The 24,259-nt window shown below is 38.3% G+C and overlaps 1 protein-coding gene across 3 annotated transcripts; it reads right to left on the bottom strand.

The window, feature by feature from the left end:
- Positions 1–123: 123 nt before the first annotated feature.
- Positions 124–18,181, bottom strand: sgsm1b (small G protein signaling modulator 1b). 3 transcript variants are annotated; one of them, XM_061734177.1, is made up of 24 exons: positions 18,052–18,181; positions 17,927–17,970; positions 15,835–15,910; positions 13,869–14,031; positions 12,713–12,865; positions 12,366–12,433; positions 12,137–12,279; positions 11,916–12,047; positions 11,637–11,761; positions 11,494–11,561; positions 11,246–11,409; positions 11,017–11,152; positions 10,403–10,529; positions 9,976–10,318; positions 9,768–9,896; positions 9,505–9,678; positions 9,305–9,370; positions 6,632–7,765; positions 6,420–6,544; positions 6,252–6,334; positions 6,022–6,131; positions 5,564–5,660; positions 5,278–5,445; positions 124–2,484 (listed from the first exon to the last, which is right to left on the bottom strand). In XM_061734177.1, exons 1-24 carry the CDS (start codon positions 18,056–18,058, stop codon positions 2,396–2,398), a joined length of 3,924 nt encoding a protein of 1,307 aa, XP_061590161.1. In that variant the 5' UTR covers positions 18,059–18,181; the 3' UTR covers positions 124–2,395. The 3 variants fall into 3 exon arrangements, with proteins under 3 accessions (XP_061590161.1, XP_061590162.1, XP_061590160.1); XM_061734178.1 differs by having other exon boundaries at positions 9,976–10,121; positions 10,254–10,318; positions 17,927–18,052; XM_061734176.1 differs by having other exon boundaries at positions 17,927–18,052.
- Between the last annotated feature and the right edge of the window lie 6,078 nt (positions 18,182–24,259).

Genomic DNA, 24,259 nt, shown 5'->3' with positions numbered 1-24,259 from the left:
GAAATGTTACTACAAATTCCTCAGGAATTAAAAGAGGCAAAAAAAACGTACTTGCCTTAATGGACGTAACTGCATTAGTGCAAAAGCATTCATATGTTCATTAAAAAAAAAAACATCACGGTATGCAAAATATACGATTTTTAATACACAATAAATTAATTATACTCAGTGACCATTTTAGAAGACAGAAAAAAATATATTTCCATCAGTATAATTTCATTTTTTCATCATAATCATAATCCCATATACAGACATAGTATTGCATTTATTAAATATGTACCTTATATGTATCTTTGTACAATAATTCTGCTTCATTTCATCACATTGTAGACAGATATATCTTCTGACAACAAACAGCAATACACAAACACCAATACTCAGGCATGTCTTAGGTTGTATGGACACACATTAGCGGTGATAGCAAAACACTTGAATGTTAGCCACAGTGAAACGAGCATGGGTGTATTTCAGATATTTTAAGGGGCACAGTTAAAATCTAAAATCTGACTGAACACATCTGACCTATTCTGGAATATCAACCTGCTTTTTGGTTATCAGAGATAATAAAATATCCACTCTGAACTCCTTCCCCAAAATAAAAGAATAATTTCAATTGCTGAACCCTATAAGAAATCTTCATAATCTGACTTCAATGTCTGCAGAGTATTACATGCCATTTCTAAGTCATTTTCATTACTTAAAGAAAAACAAATAAAATTCCTTTCAACAGTGCTGATTCAGATTATCATCAGAAAATCCTCTATATGTCTTCCAACTTGCTCTTAAAAAACATTATTTTTTAATAATATGGCTGTATACTTCTTTCAGGACACCACTTATCAATTGTCTGTATGAGGTTTTTTTCTTACTGTGGTTCTTCCTTTTAGAGGATGAAATCATGACAATCTGAGCAGCATCACAGTACAGGCCAGTGAAAGGAAGCTCCTGAGTAAACATTTAATGTGTTCACTCGAGTGAAAAAGTGTGAAGAAATTTATCTGGTGATTGAAAGAGAAACCAAACATAGTTTTCTGTTCCTTTCAATGATTACATGAATTAAATAATTGCATGGATGTGGATGGTGCTGTGTGGGCAACTTGTTCTTCAGCACACAAAATGTAAAAAAAAAATGGGGGGGGGGGGTTGTCAAAAGTCAAAGAAATCTACCCTTCAAATCATTCAAGAAGCTAAAGCTAAAAGTAAAGCTGGTTTTAGCAGGTGGAACACAAGGACGTTGATGTGAAAATGAGGAGAAACAGGAAAAATTGACAGTTTCGTTGCCAAATCAAAAACAAATTAGTTTGTTACAGACAAGGCAACAGTGACTAGAAGAACAAGACCGAGCAAATGTCTTAGGCTGATTTTGTAGAGAAAGTGAAAGAGGGAAGTGCAGAGTATGAAGGAAGCACATTGCTGTCACTACAAACGACGACTGTCACAACGGCTCACACAACGCTGCTTGGAAGAAGAACCTGTTGTCAGGCCTGTACTCCGCTTGTTTTGATTTTATGAGAATCGACAGCTCAGCGTTCAGCCTGAGCAACAGTATGTGAGTTTACAGGAAGAGGAATGTAATGAACATATGCAGCAACCATCTGAACAAGCCTTCAGCAGGTTGAAAATTATGTGAACCCCTGCTGGTCTGCACAGAGTTTAGGTCTGTGTATCCTGCAAAGTCGTACGCTGCAAAGGTGCACACACAAAGACAGCCATCAAATGCCAGAAAGGCCAGAAATTGGCCCTCAAAATGGCTATTGAGATTCAACCTTGTGAGCATATGCAATTTAGACACAATCAACTGTATCACTGACAAAACCCTGAAATGATTATTTGTTGTTTTAATGTTTAGACAATCAAATCATCTAGGGATGTCACGTACTATAACAAAAAAGTAAAGGAATATCAAAATATCACAAGATGTTGAACTGTGGAAGCTACATTCCAGCTAAATAATAACAATACTGAAAATATATTTAAGTGTCTCACAAGATGTGTAAATTAAGTAAATCAATCAGGTAGAATAGAAAGAGAGTGGAGAATTTGGTCGTTGCATCCCTGAAACAACGACTCGATTTAAGGCAAAATAAATAACATCCTGATGCGGTTTCAACAAGGGTACATTCACTGGGTGAAAGAAAAGATTTCAAAAATAAATTAACTCATAATACTTGCGTTTCCTGAAAAGAAACAAATGTAGAGATTTTTTTTTCCAATAACATTTTTTTTAAATAATAAGCAGCTTAAATGACTGGTTATGAGTCCACCACTTGCTAAACACTGCTTTCATTAACACCAACCACTCTTCCTGGAATATGTGACTATCATGTGGTTTTTGTCATTTTCTCTGAAACAATTTAGCACAGAGTCATGGGATCATGGAATGTAGCATTATGCATCACTTGTTTTCTATGAGAGTCTGCACTTTGTGGGCCAAGTCTCGGGCCATCATCAAGACCTGTGGGACATCATGTCGCTCTGCCATTTCTGGGGAGAGAAGTGAGAAATGAGTTTGGATTGAAAGACACAACCTGCTTATTATCGATCTAGAAACATAATTTCCTCATCTTGATTGCCTACTTACAAAAAAAATGGGAGGAATTTGGCGGCCATTTTAATATGCAAATTAGAAGGTCAAAAACTCAAAATTTCACTCGGCTACCGGTTTTTTTGGACTCAGCACCCTTGAAATATGTAAGGTAGGCCGGTTCCCGACTTGTACCCATAAATGCTCCTTACTTCTTTTAAAAGGCCTTTTTTCTGAAATCCCTCTAGACTATATCAATGCTGAAAATATTTACCAGCCTTTTTTCTCCAATATTTGTAACAGTCCTCTCACTTGAAAATTGTTGCTATTATTTTGATTGTACAGTATCTTAAAGAGCCCGCATGATACTAGTTTACATAGTATAATTAGTAATATAATTTTATTCTGGAGGTTTACTAGAAGAGTACTTTTATACAAAAAAAGGAAGAAAAAAACATTTTCTTACAATTCAGATTGTTTCAGTAACTTTTGTTACTTTCAGACTGAAATGTACTCCTGTCCCTTTAAGGCCCTCTTAACTAAAAAGCCTAAATTGTTCTGATTGGTCCAATTGTTGATCCAAATGGTGGCGTTCAGGACATCTACTGAAGCAAAACTCATACCGGTGAAGGTTTTTTTTCAAAATGGCATTTTTAAAACAAAACAGTTCACATTCTCATTAGCATTTCAACTCTGTGTCAGTAAAGATCCCTGTCCACACTACACCCACACAAACGCCAACATCTGCACATGCTGTGTTGTCTCCATGTCGTTATTTACACTATTGTTAAGACTTGTCTGGAAATCAGTCAGGCTGACCCAGAACAGCCAGTCATGAAACAAATATGTTTCTATTCTATTCTATTATATTCTATTCATCCCCAATAGGAAATTATAATACAGATTGATAAAATGAACAAACTAAAAACAGGGTCTCAAGTTGATTAAAAAATGTCAATTTTCAAGGGTATGAGGGTTGAGTGTTATGGACAGTAGGTGTAAATATAACTCAACACTGAAAACATAATCTTTTTAAAACCATTATCCAATAACTTTTGAAGCAGGTTGCACTTATTGAAGTTATTGCTTGGAAATAATGCTGAAAATTTCACAGTAAACGTACATGATAAATACAATTTCAGCATACATTAAAGTGATTCAGGCCAACAGAAAAAAAAATGCTGCTCGACCTGTTAAAATAATCCCTTAAACATTTTTGGCTAGAAACATCTGCATTACCTTAATATTACTTCAATAAACATTGTTATAATGTCTATGTTTGACTTTAGACATCCTAACTCCAAGACAAAATACATGGTAAACTGTTTGTTTATACTTTGTTATTGTTGTGATTATTTGGAGGTAACATTGAAATTATGATTAGATTAACTGCACAGCCATTACTGTAACAAAAGTTTTGCATTTTAAAATGTAACAACAAACTAGTGGGAATATATCCTTCCTCTTTGAGTAGGTTTTAAAGCACATTTACATCGTATTACAGGGTGAGTAGAACATTTAACTGGACTATTGTTCTTGTCTCAGTAAACAAGCATGAGGGTAAAAAACACTGGAGCTTTTTCACACTTGGCCTGTTGCGTCACACACTAAAACAAGTGACAAACTATTTGGATAGCAGCAAGCTGTTTAGTGAAGTTTGTTGTTCCTTATGATTCAAATGAGAAGATGACCCTCTGACAAGTCTGTCAATGACTCTTTTTGGAGCATAGCAACATATTTCCTCGTAGGGCCATATTCCCACAGCTAAAGTAAACATGCTTTAGACAATTTACTTAAAACATGATTTCATTTTACCAGTTGATCCTATCATTCACTTTTTTTTTATTTACTGTTAGAATATGGCTTGGTTGATTTCACAAGCTTGTATTGTAGCTTTTAGTTAAATACAACTGTGAGTCAGTGAATGTTGAACTGATCCAAAACAACATTGCTACAAAACCAATACTTTAATTAACAGTAAGTCTAGTCAGTCTAGTCTGTCTTGCTCCCTCTGTTGCTGCCTTTTTTGCTGTGTGTGTATTATTGCTCTGTTGTTTGTTAGTTTTTTTTAATTTCCTGCCTTTGCTGCACTTTCTGTTCACGTTTTGATCAAATACATTTTTTTTTTTTTTTTGCTACTGCCTCCCAGTGTCTTGCATTTGGGTCCAATCCTGGCAAGAGCTGGATCTCCAGACATCTTCTGTTTAACATTTGTATGTGGTCAAAATGCCAAGGCCTGTTTGAGTCAGATTTAGAGTCCTATGCAGGAATGCATCTCAGCTCACAACTGCAACATCCGGTTGTGTTAATTAAACTCTGGGAAAACCATTAAGAACACATTTGGATAAACCTGTGTGTTTACACAGATTTTAAAAGCTGAATTTAGTTGGATTAACAAAGTAATTCCATTATTTCCAGTGTCGTTTAATGTAATGTTTTTTTTTAAGCATGCAAAACAGATCAGTAAGTGAACATTATGAGAATGTATTCAATGATAAACTACCGGTAGAAAGAAAAAATAATACTTTAGGTCTTGTAACTTTGGAGAACTTTAATTTTCTTATTCAGCTATGTAACAGACTGAAATTAAAAGGAAACCCCATAAAAGCATTAAATAATAATTTAAATAAACTACTCTTTTTTTGGCAATTATTATTATAATTATATGCAATTGTGAAATCACTCTTATCAATTGTATTTGAGCACCGTTTCCAACACACTGTATCATCTTTACTCATCTTTTGTCACCTTACCATTGAAGAACTTGATGATGTCCGTGAAGTCCATGTTATTTTCCAAAATGATGTCTCTATACATCTCCACAAGTGCCAGAGCGATGAAGAGCACGAAGTGTTCAGATGAGGTGTGCTTGGCTGCCCAGATGGTTTCCCACGCAGAGAACACATCATCATACACCATTTCTGTGTTGAAAAGACCAATAAAACAAATACCTTTCAGTACGTTCTTTGACCTAAGGTCATAGGTTTACTTCCTAAGTAAATAAAACAAACATTGTAATCCCAGCATTTTCCATCCCACCTCTTTTGAAGTCGAGAAGAAACCAGCGGTAACAGAAATAGAAGTGGGTGTAGTCTCCATTCTGCTGCATGAGTTCAAACAGCTCTGAGTCCAGGATCTGTTTGTATAAAAGTAAAATGCCATCATTATATTTCTAGCTTGTGTGTATTTGTATGTCTGCAACATTTTATCATACTGCCTGTGATTGTACAGAATCATATCAAAGGAATTAGACACAAACTGGAAGTAGTTCATTTTTCAATGTTACAAGTAAATAGGGAGCAACCCTGAAATAAACAGGTGTTTGGGAGGAAGTGAAAAATTTTATTATATTTGCATATTATATTTGATCTGTGATATAGTGTCTTTTTTATCTCTGCCATTCTAGTTTGATCATGTACATTTTTCCAGTGTATATCAGAACTGGCATCCGTATCACTCCATTTTATCATTGTACCTGAAAACAGATGTGAATATACCTGTATAAGTGATCGCATATTGGCGAAATGGGAGTCCATAGCACCCCCATGAGGAAAATTCTGGTTCATCCTCTTCATCAGTTCAGTGAAGCAACTGAACGCCATTACCTCTGCAAAGATCCCCAACCCCAACACAAACATGGCTAAGTTTAACAAAGTGTTTGTTCAGCCATTTATGGACACGATGCAAAGCTGATATGTATCAAATTCATGCCTCAAGTGTTACTGACCATCATCAAGAATAACCAGCAGGGGAGCCAGCAGATCACACATGCCCTGCATGTAACCTGTATCCAAATGCTGCCACACATAACTGCAAAGACAACCACCTATTTTCAGATATTTTGGTTCACCTTCTTCGGGACTGAAACAAAAGCTTTTATAAGTGGAACCTTTACCTGCACATGATGTTACGCAGCTTCTCCAGATTCTCAGGAGTGAAGTACCAGTAGGTTCTGTCACAGCGTCTGACGTCTTTGTCAATCCGATGCAAGTTGATCAAATACATGTCCAGCGTTTCTTGCTAAAGGCATAGAGAGAGGTTTAGTTGTTTATATTTATGATGAACTGAAACACTGCCTTTTTATCTGTTTGCCATGTGAAAGCTTACAGAGTAGGTTTGCTCCTCGGAGGATTCTTCGTATTTGGTCATTCCTGTCGCTTCTGCAGACTCTGGCTCAGTGAGTACATTATCCATCTCAGGTTCCTCTTCAGAGAGCCCCAGGTCAGTCCCCTCAGGACTGGTGTTACAAGCTGTGTCCAGATGGTGATCTAGATAGTCAGCTGCCAGCTTCTCTTTTTGTGCCAAAGAGACAGGAGGCGTGGCCAGTCCCATCAAAGGCCTGGGCTGGGCGCCCTCTGATGTCACGCATGTCATCCCTGTAAGAATGTCCTCCATTTCCAAGGCAGAAGGAGAGTCATCTGAGTCGGCTGTGTCTGGGGACTGCCGAGAGTGAGACGATAACGAAAGGCTGCCCCTTGATGCTGACTGAAGAGCATTCAGCACTTGTCTGACTGGAGAATTTGAACCAGGTTTCTCAAATGGGATCTCTGCAGTCTTTTTGATTTCAACTGTCGCTTCTGTTATTTCAGATTTTTTAGTAACTTCTGGCTTTTTTTCACTATGTGAATTCATATCTCCTTGGGTGACAAGCTGATATAGTGTCTTCCTTTCCTGATCTTTGCTCTTGTGTGCCTGAAGGGTCAAGGTCTGCCCAAGTGGAGGTGCTTGGAAATATTCATTATGAACCTCTTTTTCAAGCTTCAGAACATTAGTATTCTCTGGAGCCGATTTCAAATTCATATTTGTATCTACAGCTTTTAAAACTCCATGAGTTGGTGTGTCTTTAGCCTCAGCTTCAAATGTTTCTTTAGACTTAACAGCTGTCGTCTCCAAAACTTCCTCATTTCCTAATCCTGTATACATCTTCTGCGTTACAGCCTCGATCTCGACAGTAGGTTGTTTTAAATCCTGTCCTCCGGATTCACACGTTGGATGCTGACTCTTTTCTTCAGCTGAAGTTTCCCCACTGAGGACTTCTGGTGAATCTGCTGTCAGCGAGGTGTTTGGTTTGATGGTTGACTCAGTTAGCAGGTTGCCATCTGCGCCTGGAGGCTGATTTGACACACTTGGGGCGGAAAGATTACAGAAGGGAAGTTGTGGACCATCTGTGGCCTTCACAAGGCTACTGTGCTGTGGTTCTTCTTCCCCAGCCCTGGATTCAGTCTCCGCCAATACAAATACCTATTAGCCAAATGAAAGAAGTGAAAACACTACATATTTAGATCTAGGAGAGGTTAAATATACTGATGTTAAGGGATGCATGCTTCACTTTTGCATGGGACACCTTGCACACATTTGCAACTTATTATCTTAACTTATTAACTTATATCACAGTAAATAAGATCACATTAAGAGTTGAAAAGGAAAATCCATTTAACCTGTCTATTATTTGAGTTAGGTAATAATACATGGTAGGGCTGGGCGATATATCGAGATTTTAATATATATCGATATATTTTCAAACGCGATATGGTACGAGAAAATATCGTTTATATCGATTTAAAAAAAAAATTTTTTTTAATGATTTTGATATAGCTTATTTTGTGACAAATTGACTTGAATGTTTTATTTGAGATTTGCACAAATGTTTTGTTATTTGCACAACTATCAACCTCAGTTGAAAAGTCTGCCTGTTATTGTACAGTGTATTTTAATTTAATTGTTGTGCAGGAAAGGGATATTTGTTTTATTTTATTCAAGAAGCATTTTTATTCTATATATGCAGGCAGTTTATTTTTATTTCATTTGTTTTATACATTTTGATATTGTGCAGACCTCTGTTAATAAATGTACCTGTGTGACATTTGGCACGAGGCTTTGTATTAAAACTGACTGTTTTTTTAAGGGTTTGCCTCAGAAAAAAATGAAGCTAACAGAGATGCTATGCTATAATGCTTTGGGGGAAACCCCAATTATGGCACAGAAAAAATATCGAGATATATATCGAGTATCGCCATTCAGCTAGAAAATATCGAGATATGACTTTTGGTCCATATCACCCAGCCCTAATACATGGTAATAATTAGGTAATTAAGTATAATACACATATAAGGCATACGACCAGACATAACGCCATGACCACACATAATAATACGTTTTTCTCTGTCTTGCTACCAAGAACAGCTTTTCTGGCATTTTTGGAGCATCTAGTACTGAGACGTTAGCAATACATTCTTTGGTCCTTGTGTATTGTGATGTGGGGTCTTTATGGAGTGGGATTATTTTTCCTAAATGCCATCAAATCCCATCAGATTGGAATCTGGCGAGTTCAAAGACTGACTGAATGTCTCAGACTCTTTGTCTGGTTGAAAGAGGCTGCTGCCGTGGGGTGTCCTGTTGACAAGCCAGACCTGTGGTCCACTTAGCAGGTTTCCCCAGCAGGATGTCACATTGGAACAAGTTGGTTTCAGTACTGTGGCTGACTGGTATGAAGTTTTATATTCTGTGGATGTAATCCAAACTCTCTTCAAAGGTTTTCCAAAGTTGTTCATTGTTTGAGTAACAAACGATGAACACAAACGACTGTGGTGATCCCTTTTTATTTTTCTAAATTATTTAATTGTTATTATTGTCTCTGAAGGCAGCTAAGTTATGTCAGGACTTCAGTATATGATAAAAAAAAAGGTATATTTTATTTTACATGGGAAAATAAATTTATATCAATCTCAAAATGAACAGTGATCAAAATATTTCATTGAGTACTGAATAGAAGATAAGTACCTGTTCACTGCTGCTGGATTCGCTCTGTGAGTGTGCATTCTGATGGTCTGAGCTGCACAGAGACGACTGGAGGGGGACAAAGTATCAGACAGGAGACAAAAAACACAACTATTAGCTGAGTTATTCCCTGGAAGCAGGACATTGGAAGTATTTCTGTTTTATGCTTGGTCTACTGTGACAAAAATGTCTATGGCACTTGCATCTGTGCTGATGGTGGAGTCCCGCTGTACGGGCCCTCTTTCCACACTCGCTCCGGAAGAACATCGAGCGATGGCTTCGGCATGCTTCTCCCGCTCCCTCTGACGGACAATGAGCTCACAACCCTGCCACTCCTTCATAGTCTGTTCATATATGATCCGCATCTGTTCGTCAATCTGAACCAGAACCAAATGTGAACAAAGATTAAAACGCAACCCGAAGATATGCATATGTATTTAAGCAATCTATGCTACAGATTATATACCTCCAGTCTGCATTTCTCCGTCATGGTAAACTGGTAATGTCCCAATAGGAAGGGCCAGACTTCTTTGCGTAGTGATGGGGTAACACCACCAAAATACACGAGCCTGTGTATCTCCTTTTCTTGGTAGGCCTGAAAAATAAGTCATTTTTACTTAAAAACCAAATGGCAAAAAAAAAACAAACACACACACAAAATGTGTCAGTCTTACAGAGCTGTCCTTGAGATATTTGCCCCAAACCTCCACAGACAGGCCTCCCCGAGTGTCACAGGGTACATCAGGGTCAACCATAGTAGTGCTGACCAACGCCGAAAGATGTGTCCGGACCGTAGACAGATGGCGACAGTATGCAAGCCCTGCAGAGGAAAAATAAGTCCTCTGATGCTCAACAAGAGCATACTGTAATGATGAACATAAACTTTTGATACAAAGCAACTTAAATGATTCCCCAATTTCCAAAAAGCATTCGAACAGTCGTCTGTACTCACATCCGTAGAATGCACGAGAAATGATCTGGTATTTCATTGTGTCGCAAAGGAGCTTTAACGGAGCCCTGGTAAGGTTGACATACAGCAAACCTTAGGTCAAGTGGAATAATCAGAAAGTCAATTTAGGCCAGTCCCTTGGAAATACTTGCCTTTCCTGATTGCAGCCATTAGGTAGAGAGCTGTCAGAAGAGCCGTTCTGTGAGCAAGAGGAGCACGAGGACTTTCTTGGGGTTGGCTGCCACAGATTAACTCCCTGATCCATCATCTCCAGAGCCACTGCACAGCACAGGAACTCTTGTCATTACTGCGGCTTTTGGCAGCACAATCAAGCAAAAGGAGATGATATTCCAACAGATTGGGACATTAAACTGAATGTTTGTAAATTAAAATAACAAAAAAATAGAGAGAAAAAAAAGGGGAAAACAAACCACACGAGAGGATGAAGATGAAGATGGAGATATGGTAGAAAAATGATTTTATGTCCATGCAAAGACTCCTTTTTGTCAGCAGGAGTGTACTGTGAAATGAGCTGAGGCACTAAAAAGATAGGAAAATATTACAAATGTGGCATTTTAACATTAGAAGAATTATTTAACCAAGATCTAAGTGACTAGATTATATACCCAGACGAAAAATGATTCATCTGAACCAAAACAATCGTAAATTAGGTGTTAAGACAGCAAAGCACTCATTGATGTAATCTCTAATGATTCTTTATTGGATAATCACAAAAAGACAGAATAGGCTGATTAAATACACTTACTGGTACTGAACTCCATCTGATTGCCAGGAAAAAGGATTCGAAACACATAATCGGTTGCTTCATCGTCTTCCTTATCCGATACAGAATCACATGAGCCGTGTGGACTTCTTCTTCGTAATTTGGGGAAAACTTTTCCCTGTGAAAGAAAGTATTGTACATTTGTACGCTAACTCTAAAAAGCACATGAAATTGAGTCACTGTTATTAGAAAAAATATTTATTGAGCAGACCTTTCCTCTCTGATTCCAGAGCGGTGGGTCCAGCTGTCCGTGAGGTAGCAGACCCGTCTCCAAGCAGGTGAGAAACTGGAGCAGGTGACCACCTTTGGGAAAATGTAGGGGAGGTCTCTGGATGCCATCCTGGCTCACCAAAACTACTGTCCCACCACTGTTTACTATAGAGAACACAAGAAAAGGGATAGCCTTAGTGACCGCTAAGCTCCTTCTTACAGGGAAAACTTGTAAGGGAGATACGATACCTTGCTGATGACAGTGAAGATACACAATCTCCTCCAAACGAATCGTTATGGCATAATCCCAATATACACTTAGAAAAAGATGGATAAACATGAGTTAGATGGATAAGAAGGAGACTTTATTTTTTACTTGACTGCGTTCTAACCTCTTTTCAGAATCCAGCTCTCCAACATTGCCATTCATCAGCTGGTTTGGTGTCCACTTCAGTGTCATGAGATCTGCAGTTTGATGAAGAGAGAGATAGCCCGGAATGGCCTCCATGTCATCCCTCTGCAGGCACAAATGAAACATGTTAGCGCTGCTATCAAGATCAATTACACATAAATCAATTAGAAGGCGCATTCAGTTTCTCTGAGAGTATACTTGCTAAAAACAAAACAATACACACACACACACACACACAGACACACACACACACACATACCGGCTGCACCAGGACATTGTTCTTCCCGAACAGGAGTGTGGCTCTGGAGTTTTGGTGGAGGGATTCAACATAATCTCTCACCCACATGAGAGGCCGGTCATCCATGCTGCCACTGGACTGTCTCTTCTGTATCTGACAAGTTACAAGGACATAACGAGCATAATATATACGAAAAGAGAACACAAATGCTGGATGGCATGTTTTTTTTTTTACTATCCTACCAGGGCAGGCCTTCTAGAAGGAGAATCCTGCCGACAGTGGCCGCTGTGGATTCGGTGGCGCTGTACAAGCTCGTCAGCAGACGGGTCTGTCCAGAAATGGTCTGCAGTCTTAACTTTGGTGTACTCCAAAGCACAGGGGCCAACTGTAAAACAAGGTTAGCAGGTTCAAAGGTGAATTCTGAATCGCTAAATATATAGAATAATAGTTGGTAGAGGAAGAGCGAAGTACCCAATAGAGATGCAAGGATTGGACCATCCACAGGATCCATCAGCATGGCTTCTTTATCATAAAATGCACTGTGGCAAAAAGCAGTGATGCAGAAATATACACGCATTGAATATAAAAACATAAGCACCCAGGTTTTCAGATATAAGGAGATCCATAATTAAAAATTGTATGTTAACTGGATTATTAAAAAAATGTATGCTAACTGAAACGCTAATCGGTTGTTTCTCTGATCAGTAGAGGAACCCGTTCTCACAAAGCTGCTTTGGACAGAAATGAGATATCAAACAGTAGAGGCAAAATTCTGTAGATGTAGACCTAGAAATGCATTTATTAGTATGGAATCATACCTGCTGTTTTCCACCAAGTACAGGACAATTTTGTCCAAGAGCTTCTCCATCAGGGCTGTTCGAGTCCAAAGGTTTTTCAGTGCTTGAGGAGGGAGGTTGGGCAGCTTGGACTGCCGAGTGCGGTCATTACTCAGTGAGGAATTGTTCTGTTTGCTAAAAAAAGAAAAAGAAACCTGATGATTGAGATGTTATACAGCGAGCAAATGAAATTATACCACGTTCACTCATTATGGGACATGAATGTTTCCTGGTTTTCATTGATTTATTTGAACTATGCTTTTGCAGGGACAGAAACACTGCACAGCATAACTATCTACTGCAAAAATATACAGCACAAGGTTCTATGTATGTTTTTGATCTTCTGCAATCAACACAGGGACACAATTATAAGCAAAAGGTTAAAATATAATTACATCAGGACCAGCGTTTGGCTTATGTATTCAAGCACCTCAAGCAAACATTCCTTTACTGATTTATTTTTTTAATTATTTGACTTTCAAGCATAATCACAAGCTCAAATATGTGAAAAAGTTCATGTCAACACTTTTGGACAGTTATTCTAAAAGCTTTGTATTAAACCTACCAATTATATGTGTGTATATGTGTTGAGGGTCAAGTTATAAGAAAAAAAAATCCAAGTATCCAAGGTTCAACTGTCTAGGTGGTGGTTTGAGGTTATGCTGAACATCTCTGGTGGAGCTCTGTATAATTCCATCCAGTGCGTACGCTGACGGCCAAAACAGCCCCAGATCATGATATACTATCACCTTGCTTTACAGATTGTACATTGCATTTGGAGAGGGATCCCTCATCTTGACTCATCCAGTTATCTCCATCTTTGATTCAAGCCACAACAAGACTTTTCTTAGGAGGCTTCCTTCAATGTCCATGAAGCCTGCTGTTATAATTAGTTCAGCTCAAAGGTTGATGCACCAAATTGTTAGACGCATTTTGCCCCAGAAAAACAAAAATTAAAATAAATCATTGAAAACCCAGTAGCACATTACCATGGTATACATTTCCATTACAACCTTCCATTAAGCTCTTAGTTGGAACTGTGTAAGATTCAATTTAAGCAAAATCATATACAAGACTAGAAGTTTCAGAGAATGATTTTATGTCTGTGGCCTCTCACAGGGAGAAGTTAACAGTTCACCTGTTTTCTATAAGCTGCTCCACTTCCTGGACCTTGCGGCAGAGTTCATCAGCGGGCGAAAAGCTCTTTGCCACTTTCATAAAGAGCGCAGCGACCTTATTAGTGCACAGCAGGCCTGCAATACGGCGCTTAAGCCCATGCAGCACACAGGCCTCTACAACAGCTACACACACACAAACATAAGCAACCTTAGTTAATATTTGGTTTGGATTCATTTTCTTATTCATTTCAGTCAACGTTAACACGGCTTCACATATAAAAAGAAGTGAAAGGCATGCAAAAGTGGCACAAGGAGAAATAGACTGAAATAACACTGTCTGTTGTTGCTAGGATATGAGAGGGGTGAATCACATATGTCGCACTCCTAGTTAGTATTAACACCTTTGAATAGCACTCGTCTGCTTCAATATATACCCAATCCACCCACCTTCTTGCATATGAATAAATGTTGACTATGGAAAGTTAATCAGTGGGATTTATAGTCTCTAGACAAACAATTCATGACCTTTTGACCTTATGAGGATGAAATTGTAGGAGGTGGCAGGGTTTGACATAAAGTGATGTCAACCATCAATCCGTATTGTTTGATTTACAGAATACACTTTAATACACTTTAATACATAATGTCATGTCTTACAATGTAGCAAATATTTATATTAAAAGAACAATAGGGGCACGGTGGCGCAGCTGGTAGTGCAGTGGGCTAAACATGCCACCTCTGGCCAGCCGGGGAGCCAGATGGGGTGGGGGGATCTGGCCGGAATAATGTGATCCTTCCACGTGCTACGTCCGACCGGAGAAGCCCCACACTGTCTGGTGAAAAGAAGCGGCCTCCTCACTCCTCAGGTTAAGAAGGAGACCTGAGCTCAGTGTAGGGCCTCCCGGGGTTGGCGGATGGCAATGCCCAGGACTGTCTTAGGTAGGAGCACGGTAGTGCTGGGCGGTATACCGGTTCATACCGAATATCGGTGTTTATTTTTCTTATGATATGAATTTTTCATATACCGTAATACCAGTGAGTATGTACATTAGCGCACACAACGTTGGGAACGTAGCGCCGCTGGACACTGTTTGTGAGGGGACTGTTTAGCAGTAGTGATGCACCGATTGTTCGGTAACCGAAATTGTTCCGCCGAAAATGGCAAAAAAACACTTTCGATGTTCGGTGGAATAAGTGGGGAAAAAAAACGAACAATTAATAACGACGTTGTAATATAAGGAAATAGACTCCGCTCCGCTCCCGTACCGGTTGCGCACCACAAACATAAATCTTTGGCCAACCAAAAAGTAACCACATAAGAATTTTACCTAACATTCACCAGGAGGTGGAACCAAAACAACACAATGCTGGGAAATTAAAAAAATGTTCAGTTTTTTATGTTCAATAAATATTTTCTACCTTGTAATTTTGTAAAAAAAAAAATTTCTTTGAAAAGCATGCCTAAATCAAATTTATTTGATTTGATTTGACAGTAAAATAGGCCATTCTAAGCCAATTTACTGCAGCAATTCCTTTCCAAATCATTAGAAAATGTTGTGCATGAAAAAAAAATATACCGTGATATACCATGAAACCGATATAATTTTGAAAAATACCGTGATATAAATTTTTGGTCATACCGCCCAGCACTAGAGCACGGGGTGGTAAAAATGGGAATAATGGGAAGCGGGGATGAATATATTATATATATATATATATATATATATATATATATATATATATATATATATATATATATATATATATATATATAAAAAGAAAAGAAAAATTTCACAATTTCACTGAGGAAAAAAAGAGAAACTTATAAGATGCACATTTGGGTTTGTTTTGTTCAGTCTATCCCAGTTTATATGCCATAAGTTGTACTTTGCACTTCTTTTTAAGTTAAGGTCAAACATTGAAATTTAAAAAATTCGTGGCTTGGGTTTGCGAGCCAATAAAAACAGGTAGCGGGAGAACATTTACCACAGAAAGATATAACGTGGCTGCTGTCTGCATGCACGAATTTCCTGGTTACTGCTTCCTCCATAATTTGTTTCACCTGGAGGAGAGAGACACATGGAGGAGAGAGACACATGGTGAGACAGGTGTTAATCAGTCTGACACAGTTAAGTCAAGAAGCAGAGATGTAAGGAAGGTGACATGCAATGCCATCCCCTTTAAAAGCACTGCACACACTCCATTGTTTTAAAACATAAAAACATGCAATTACTAGTCCTCTAAGACCATCTGTCTATTGGTCAAATGTATAATACCAGAGACACCTCAACTCTTCTCATGTTAATCAAAAGGATGCCATGTTGATGCACAGATTATTATTATTTTCTTCTTACATTCCTTGATGCAACCATTAAGTCCTGCATTTTAATAAATATGGAAAGACTATTAAAATGTAGAATGATGTTGTGGCAGTCCAGGACAAAACTTACTGAACTCTGAGTCAAACACCCAAAACACTGCATAAATGTACAATAATACACTAAACTGCAGCAACATTATATACTGCAAATCTCCCTCTGCAAGGTAAACACCCACATCATAATACCATGCTCAAAACACAGGCATTCACAGCATCATTGGTGTTTCTCATTTAAGCTCGTCCCGAACTGACAAAAACACTACAATACTTTATTTCTCACAGCAAACATCACTCCCAATTACTAGTAAACTAATCTTTACATAAAAATCAGCGTTGTACTTAAATTAACCTGATATAAATATTGGGTTTCCAAACAAACTTGTTTTCACATGTGTTAGTATCCTTGTTCAAAATATAGATGAAAAAAAATTGACAACCTAATGCCATTTTAGAGGCTTACATTATTGTTTAAACACATATTGCTTAACCACAGTCTGCGGCCCAAGGGGTCATCAACGTATGGACCAAGATTCCAACCACCACCTTTCACATCAGCAAATGGCTTCTGTACCTCCTGAGACAATGCTGCCCCAGTTGCTTTTGGTATAAATGACTTGAGATCACGTTTGTCTATACACTGACACAATTCAGATAGGCCGATATGAACTACACATCTGATTACCTACTCTAATTTGATTTTGTGAGTTACATGTCAAGAAAAAAGAGCACAACGTCCTGTGCTGTATAAAAACCTTAAAGATCCAGCCTGTTTCATTCAAATCAGTGTGGCTATTGCTGCAGCCAGAGCGTGCCATTGTTATTTTCCTCTTCTTAAAATGAGTAAACAGCATGCAAAATGTAACATGCAGTAAACATCCACTTACATGAATGTAGAGAAAAAAGGAGATACAGTTCTTAATTCTATTTCATTTAACAATATGCTACATTTTTAAATCTATATATTACAATGAAGCCCCTCCCTGTTGGAGGATCTGAGCCACAACAGCCATGTTTTGTTGTTTTTTTATTTTTTTGAGAAGCAATGAGTCACAAGTGAGGGTGAGCATGAACACAGTAAGAAGTCCCAGTACCAGGTCTTAGTAATACCTAAAACACACTGTTGTTTTTCTTTGGGGAGCCATGGAGTATTTGGAGGTGTGCTGTTATTGATATATATATATATATATATATATATATATATATATATATATATATAATGCCTGTTGGAGCACCAACAAAATGTAACAGATGGCAAGGTCACGCCTTAAGTTTGCAGTGATAAGAGAGTCTTCATGAATAGGTTTTATTCTGATGAATAGACCAATAAAATAATGATTGTATTAAAATGGACGAATCTATGCAACCACCTCTTGAACATTTAGTTTTTTCCCCATCCGATTTAAAACAAGCCCCATCAGTATTATCGTCATCATTACCATCACCATCACCATCATCATCATCATCATCATCATCAGACCAGTATACCAGCACAAAAACAGACTGCAATTTTGCTGCCACCTATAAAATCTACTCTTGTTCTAATAATGATTAAAGGCCTGTGGCGTTGTCAAATCCCGTGCCCCACGGCCAGGCACACACGCATGCATGCATAGACACGCATACACAAATACAGCCTACAGCTCCGGTAAATATGGACCTTTAATGAGCAGGGAGTGGATCAAAAGAAATGCCACGAACCTCCTTCTTTACATTGCGCAGCAGCTTCTGGCGCGTCTCGGCCTCTGTCACGGGAGAAAACATGATGAATATGCTGATCACACACTGTCTGGGAAATTAACGGTGATATGCCACTGCGGCCGTACCTCCCATGGCTTCGGGCAGCGCGGCTTTCAGGGATAAATATCTACAAAAGCTATTCAGACAGCACGACCTAAGTGCACAGAGTCTCCTGGATGTACGATGCGATCCCAAAGACTAAACTAAACCTATCTGCTACCTCGCGGTGAACCACCACCCCTTTAAAGCCACAGTGGCACGTTGACGCCAACGTCCACACACTGCTGCACGCATGGCAAGAGGAATCAATATGTGCATGAGATATTGGTCTTATAAAGTCAAATGAAATGAAATCAGGGGCGTCAATTGGGTATGGCAAGGTACGGCAGCCGCCACACCTGGGCTTCAAGGGAAAATGTAAATGTTTGTTTTTTAAATACATTTATGGATTACTCTGTGTCTATTTGTATTGATTATTCTATTACTTAATACATATAGAATAACTACAAATGCAAATCAGAACAACATGATCGATTTGACTAGTTATTGTACACTGCAAAAACTCAAAATCTTAACAAGAATATTTGTAATTGTATAATTTTTAGTCCAAAAAAAATCTCATTACATTTAAGACAAGACTCAAAAACAAACATTTTCACCTGTTTCAAGTAGATTTTCACTTAAAATAATTGGAAAAATCTGTCAGTGGAACAAGATGTTTTTGCTTGTAATGAGAAGATAAATCTTGTTCCGCTGGCAAATTTTTCTACTTATTTCAAGTGAAAATGTACTTGAAACAGGTGAAAATGGTCAAATAACAAGTTATTTTTCTGGTGATGACTTGTTTTAAGTGTAATGAGATTTTTTTACTAAAAATGAGACATTTTAATTAGAAATAAGACGAATATTCCTGATAAGATTTTGAGTTTTTGCAGTGAGCGAGACTGCATTTGAAAAAGTTCTAATTTTCTTGACCACACAGATAAGCTACATAGCAGACTTCTGTGATGATTTGCTGGACGTGTTGATTGATACTCTAGTTAAGTTCTGTGACTCGTAACCTTGCCATACCTTAGCTTCCACTGAATTGACGCCACTGAATGAAATGACTCAATATGTTTAAGAAAATTTAAAGTGCATGTACAAAAGGATTGTTAAGAATTTGCTTCTTCTTCCGACAGTCCAAAGTAATGCATTCAAGGTTGATTGGAGACATTTAAGTGACCACAAGTGTGACTTTTCATGGGCGTGCGTGTGTCAATGACACAAAGAGACAATGAATATGATACAAAAGAATTACCTGAGGAGTTGCAAAATGTATAATGTAAAGGGTAATATGATTTGTTTTCTTCAATTCTGTCAAGCTCATTATTTAAAATGCTAATGTATTATCTAATTATTTTATGACAACGGTTTTAGCATAGTGGTGTAGTTGCACTGTGCACTCTGTACAGCATCAGTCTAAAGTTTGCATACGATTACTAAGCAAAGATTTTTTATTTACTATTTTCTGAAGCTTAGAACAACACAAGGGTTTGTACATTTCTCAGTTTTATAGAGCATCTTACACCCTGTTTTTGATGGCTGGAGACTATCCCAGCTGTCATTGGAGGAGAGGTGGGGTATACAGGTTGCCTGTGGAGCACCAGGCCACACAGATACAGGACTCTGCATAAACAACACATACATAGATATATAAAAACACTGAAATATCCCATTTTAAATTAAGCAAGCAAAACCTATTTAAACCAACTAGAATTTGCTTTGAAGTTGAGATTCAGTAGCTGTCTTTTAACTTTAATAACACCTCTGCACACCCTGTCGTATCACAGTGTTGTCACCTTGACTTTTTTTCTTGTAGTATTGAAGACTTTTTTACAGAAGTTGATCTTCTGTTGGCTGTTTTTTATTCAAAATGTTGTCCAACTCATCTTCAGCTGCAGCCGCAGGTTCAGTCTGCCACTGCCCATCTAAGTCACTTAGCTCTTACATAGTAATACAGCTTGCCTTAGCCACGTGTCTTGTTGAAGAACCTACTAATAACTACAAAATAGATTGTTATTACTGAATGTTATGGTAGTTACATTAAAGTCTGGAGAATTTGTCACCAAAACCTCACACTGTGTAATGTTTGAACCACAGGTCTGCTCACCTTCATCTAATCTCACAATACATCAGTTTAAAGAATAAATCTCCACTTGCCTAAAAGTCTATTAACTTTGGTTCTTTTGATCACAAATATTGATGTTACAATTTTCTAGGAATAAACTAAAAATGTAAAATTCTTTAGACTAGCATTTAATCTATGATACCAGTATATACAACAGCAAAGTTATAGAATGTTAATGACTGGAAATATGAAATACACTAATGAAAGTACAGGATTTCAAGACCAGTGACATTATATATGTAAATTTAATTTACAATCCCAATTCCAATGAAGTTAGGAGTCTGTGTAAAATGTAAATAAAAACAGAATACAATGATTTGCAAATCTCATAAACTTATATTTATTTTTAATGCATTGTCCCCTGATGGCTGATCATGAGCATTCAATTTTTACCTTCAGCCTTGTCCCATGTGCACAGAGATTCCTCCTGATTCTCTGAGTCTTTGAATGACATTATACACTGTATATACTGGTGGGATCTTCTCAAAGTCTTCTCAATTTTAAGTTGAGGAACATTTTCTTGTAATTGTTACACATTTTTTGGACGCAGTTTGTCGTAGATTGGTGATCCTCTGTCCAACCTTACATTTGAGAGACTCAGCCTCTCTAAAAACTTTGTTTATATCCAGTCATGTTACTGATCTGTTGCCAATAAACCCAATTAGTTGTCAAATGCTCTTCTGGCTGTTTTTGATTTGTGCCAATTCCTTTGTTTTTGTTGCCCTCTGTTCCAACTGTTTTAAGATGTGCTGCTTCAACAAATAAAAAAAAAAGCTAATATCTTTCATGACATATAGCAACATGTCTCACTTTCAACATCTGATATGTTGTTTATGTTCTATTGGGAATAAAATATGGGTTTATGAGATTTGTAAATCATAACATTCTGTTTTTATTTATACTTTACGAACGTCCCAGCTCCATTGGAATTGGGGTTGTATGTATCAATAGAAAAGTATATAAACTTTTTATTTTTAACGTGACAAATCATTATATTCTCAACAGCATTTAATTTTGGTTAGTAGTGGGACTCATTTTGTCTGATTATGTAGAACTAATTGTAGAAACTATTTAATTAATTCCCTGTATGTATACTTTTATGAATTTCCTATATTTCTGAACCGTTTGATAATATACTTCATATGTTCTAAGCCAGTCATATGTGAAATAGCCGCACTGAGAGTGTAATAACACATATATTAAGACAATAAAGTGATAAGCAGCCTACAATATTTCACTCCATTGAGTTACATGTTTCATATTCAAATGAGGAGCTTCCTCATTTGACGTTCATGTTAAAGTTCAGATGTGGTTCGTTTAGGTGGTTTGTTTAGTCAGACCCAGATTAACTCAGTGTGGTGCCCCAGGGTGACCACACTTGAAGTGCCCCCCTCCTCCCACATTTTACGGTAAAAAAGGGAACTGTACTATGGTTATAAATACCATAGATTTACATGAACGTATTGCTGAAGTACATGCTCAACACTCATACTACAAATAAATGTAAGACAAGCAACCAACTAAGAGTAACACCACAGATAGACATGAGTCTACAAACACCATACTACACTGATGCTCCAATCAGAATGCAACTCACATGCTAATGTAACACCACATGTTAACTATCATCATTTCCATCATATATGGCCTGTCTGAGGACTACATGCAAAACTATAACAGCATATGACTAAACAATCAAACAGGCCTACTGATTGAGCTGATGTGATTATATATATTATATCATTGGTTACTGCTGTACCTGTTTGCTCCTCTTCCAACAAATATATAGAGAAAATGACAAAATATGACCTATATGGCCCAGTTAGTCATTTGATTTGGTGCCCCCTCATTGGCTGGTGCCCCTGGGCACTCGCCCGGTTCAGTATATGGATAATCCGGATGGATAATAATATTATTATTCAAAACTTATTCATGCATTAATTTCCATAGGTTGGATTATTGCAATGGCATCTTTACAGGCCTTAACAAGAAATCAATCAGGCAGCTGATCCAGAATGCTGCCACCAGAGTCCTTACAAACACCAGGAAACTGGACCATGTTACACCAGGAAACTGGACCATATTACACCGGTCATGAAATCACTACACTGGCTTCCATTGAGTTAAAGGATAGAGTTTAAAATCTTACTGCTGGTCTACAAAGACCTGAATGGTCTTGGACCAAAATACATGCTCCATCTGTTAGTTCCCTATGAAGCTCCCAGACCCCTGAGGTCCCTGGTCTTCAATTCTGGTTCTTGTGGGCCGGTGTCCTGCATGTTTTAGATGTTTCTCTGCTTCATCACGCCCTGATACAGAGGACTGTGTCATTATCAGATTTGTGCAGACCTTGATGACATGCTGATGTCGACCATTAATTAGAATCAGGTGTCAAGCAGAGAAACATCTAAAACGTGCTGGACACCGGCCCACAAGGACCGGAATTGAGGATCCCTGCCTGAGGTTCATCTGGATCTGGTTTGTTGTGTGTCCCAAGAACAAAAACCAAGCAAGGTGAGGCAGCGTTCAATTATTCTGCTCCTCACCGGTGGAACAAACCTCCTGTAGACGTGAGGTCTGCTCCAACTGTCAGCGCCTTTAAAGGAGCATGAGGCAGGATTTATGAAAAAAATTCGTATACGTTTTAAGTTTTCTAGTAATAATGTCAGATGAAGCGTTCCAAACCAAAAAGTATGAGCCCTCTAGCGTATCTCTCCGTTGCCTTGAACAGGCTGTGTGCTGCAAAATGTGCTGCAATTCCGGACCGGAATTTCCCGCGCTGTCCTGCGGATGTGACGTCAAATGACTCTGCATGCGCGTTCTCGGCGGCGCACGAGTAAACGTTGGATACGCGTTTGAGTCATGGAGGCAGCTTCAACTTGAATTGAGACTGAAAACAGATCCTGACATGGCTCATTTCCTACTGACCAGGTAAGATAACATTGTAAGTCATATTTAGAGCTTGATTTGGAAATGACATGAGATTACACACGCGCTCCCGTGCCGGCTTCGCTGTTGGCTGCAGGAACCCCGACGGTCGTCATGGCGCTAATGAGTCTCATTTCTTATTCTTGCCTCAAGCTCCTTTGAAGGAGCCGTCTGTAAGAAATGTCCAAAACTGGTACTGCAGTCACTTTCAAAATATTGTTGAGCGGCGTGTACCCTCCCCCTCCTCCCCCCGACCAGAGGTTGCCAGGTAGGCTGCAGAATGCAGCAGGAACGTAGGCTGCCATGGCTGCCATAATTAGAGCCGAGCTGGCAACCCGGATGCCGAAACAATACTGACTTGGTGATTGGGAGATAGGTGGAGGGTGGAGCTTCAGAAACAATACTGACTTGGTGATTGGGAGATAGGTGGAGGGTGGAGCTTCAGAAACAATACTGACTTGGTGATTGGGAGATAGGTGGAGGGTGGAGCTTCAGAAACAATACTGACTTGGTGATTGGGAGATAGGTGGAGGGTGGAGCTTCAGGCCAAAACAAAAAATGACAACATAAACATCAGTTGAGCGCTGCAACTCCTCTTTTTAAACTGGAATATCCTGGCTTGAGTGCTGTTGTCAGTGACATAAGTATTTGAAATGAACATGATTTTTAAATGTCTGTTGACATATCGGGGTCATTTTATGATTCGTTTTATTATTGCTCTTACATACAGCTCCTAAAAACAGGCCTAAAAACATTACTGTTTACTAAAGCATACTCTTAAATTAAACACGTATCTGCTGTACTCTACTGCCCTTACTTTTTAACAACTTGTGCTTTTTATTATTTGACCTATTTTCTTATTTTATTTCATTTTTATTTGTTATTTACTGTTTAATTGTGTCTTGCCGCTTTTTATGTTGATGTAAAGCACTTTGAATTACCTTGTGTGGAATTGTGCTGTACAAATAAACTGGCCTTGCCTTCAGTGGCATCAATTCAGTGGAAGCTAAGGTAAGGCAAGGTTACGAGTCACAGAACTTAACTAGAGTATCAATCAACACATCCAGCAAATACTCATCACAGAAGTCTGCTATGTAGCTTATCTGTGTGGTCAAGAAAATTGGAACTTTTTCAAATGCAGTCTCGCTCACTGCAAAAACTCAAAATCTTATCAGGAATATTTGTCTTATTTCTAG

Source organism: Cololabis saira, chromosome 11 (genome assembly GCF_033807715.1).
Source record: "Cololabis saira isolate AMF1-May2022 chromosome 11, fColSai1.1, whole genome shotgun sequence".
NCBI classification, from domain to species: domain Eukaryota; kingdom Metazoa; phylum Chordata; class Actinopteri; order Beloniformes; family Belonidae; genus Cololabis; species Cololabis saira.
Note: the sequence above shows the minus strand (reverse complement) of the source record. Positions and strands in the feature narration are given on the sequence as shown.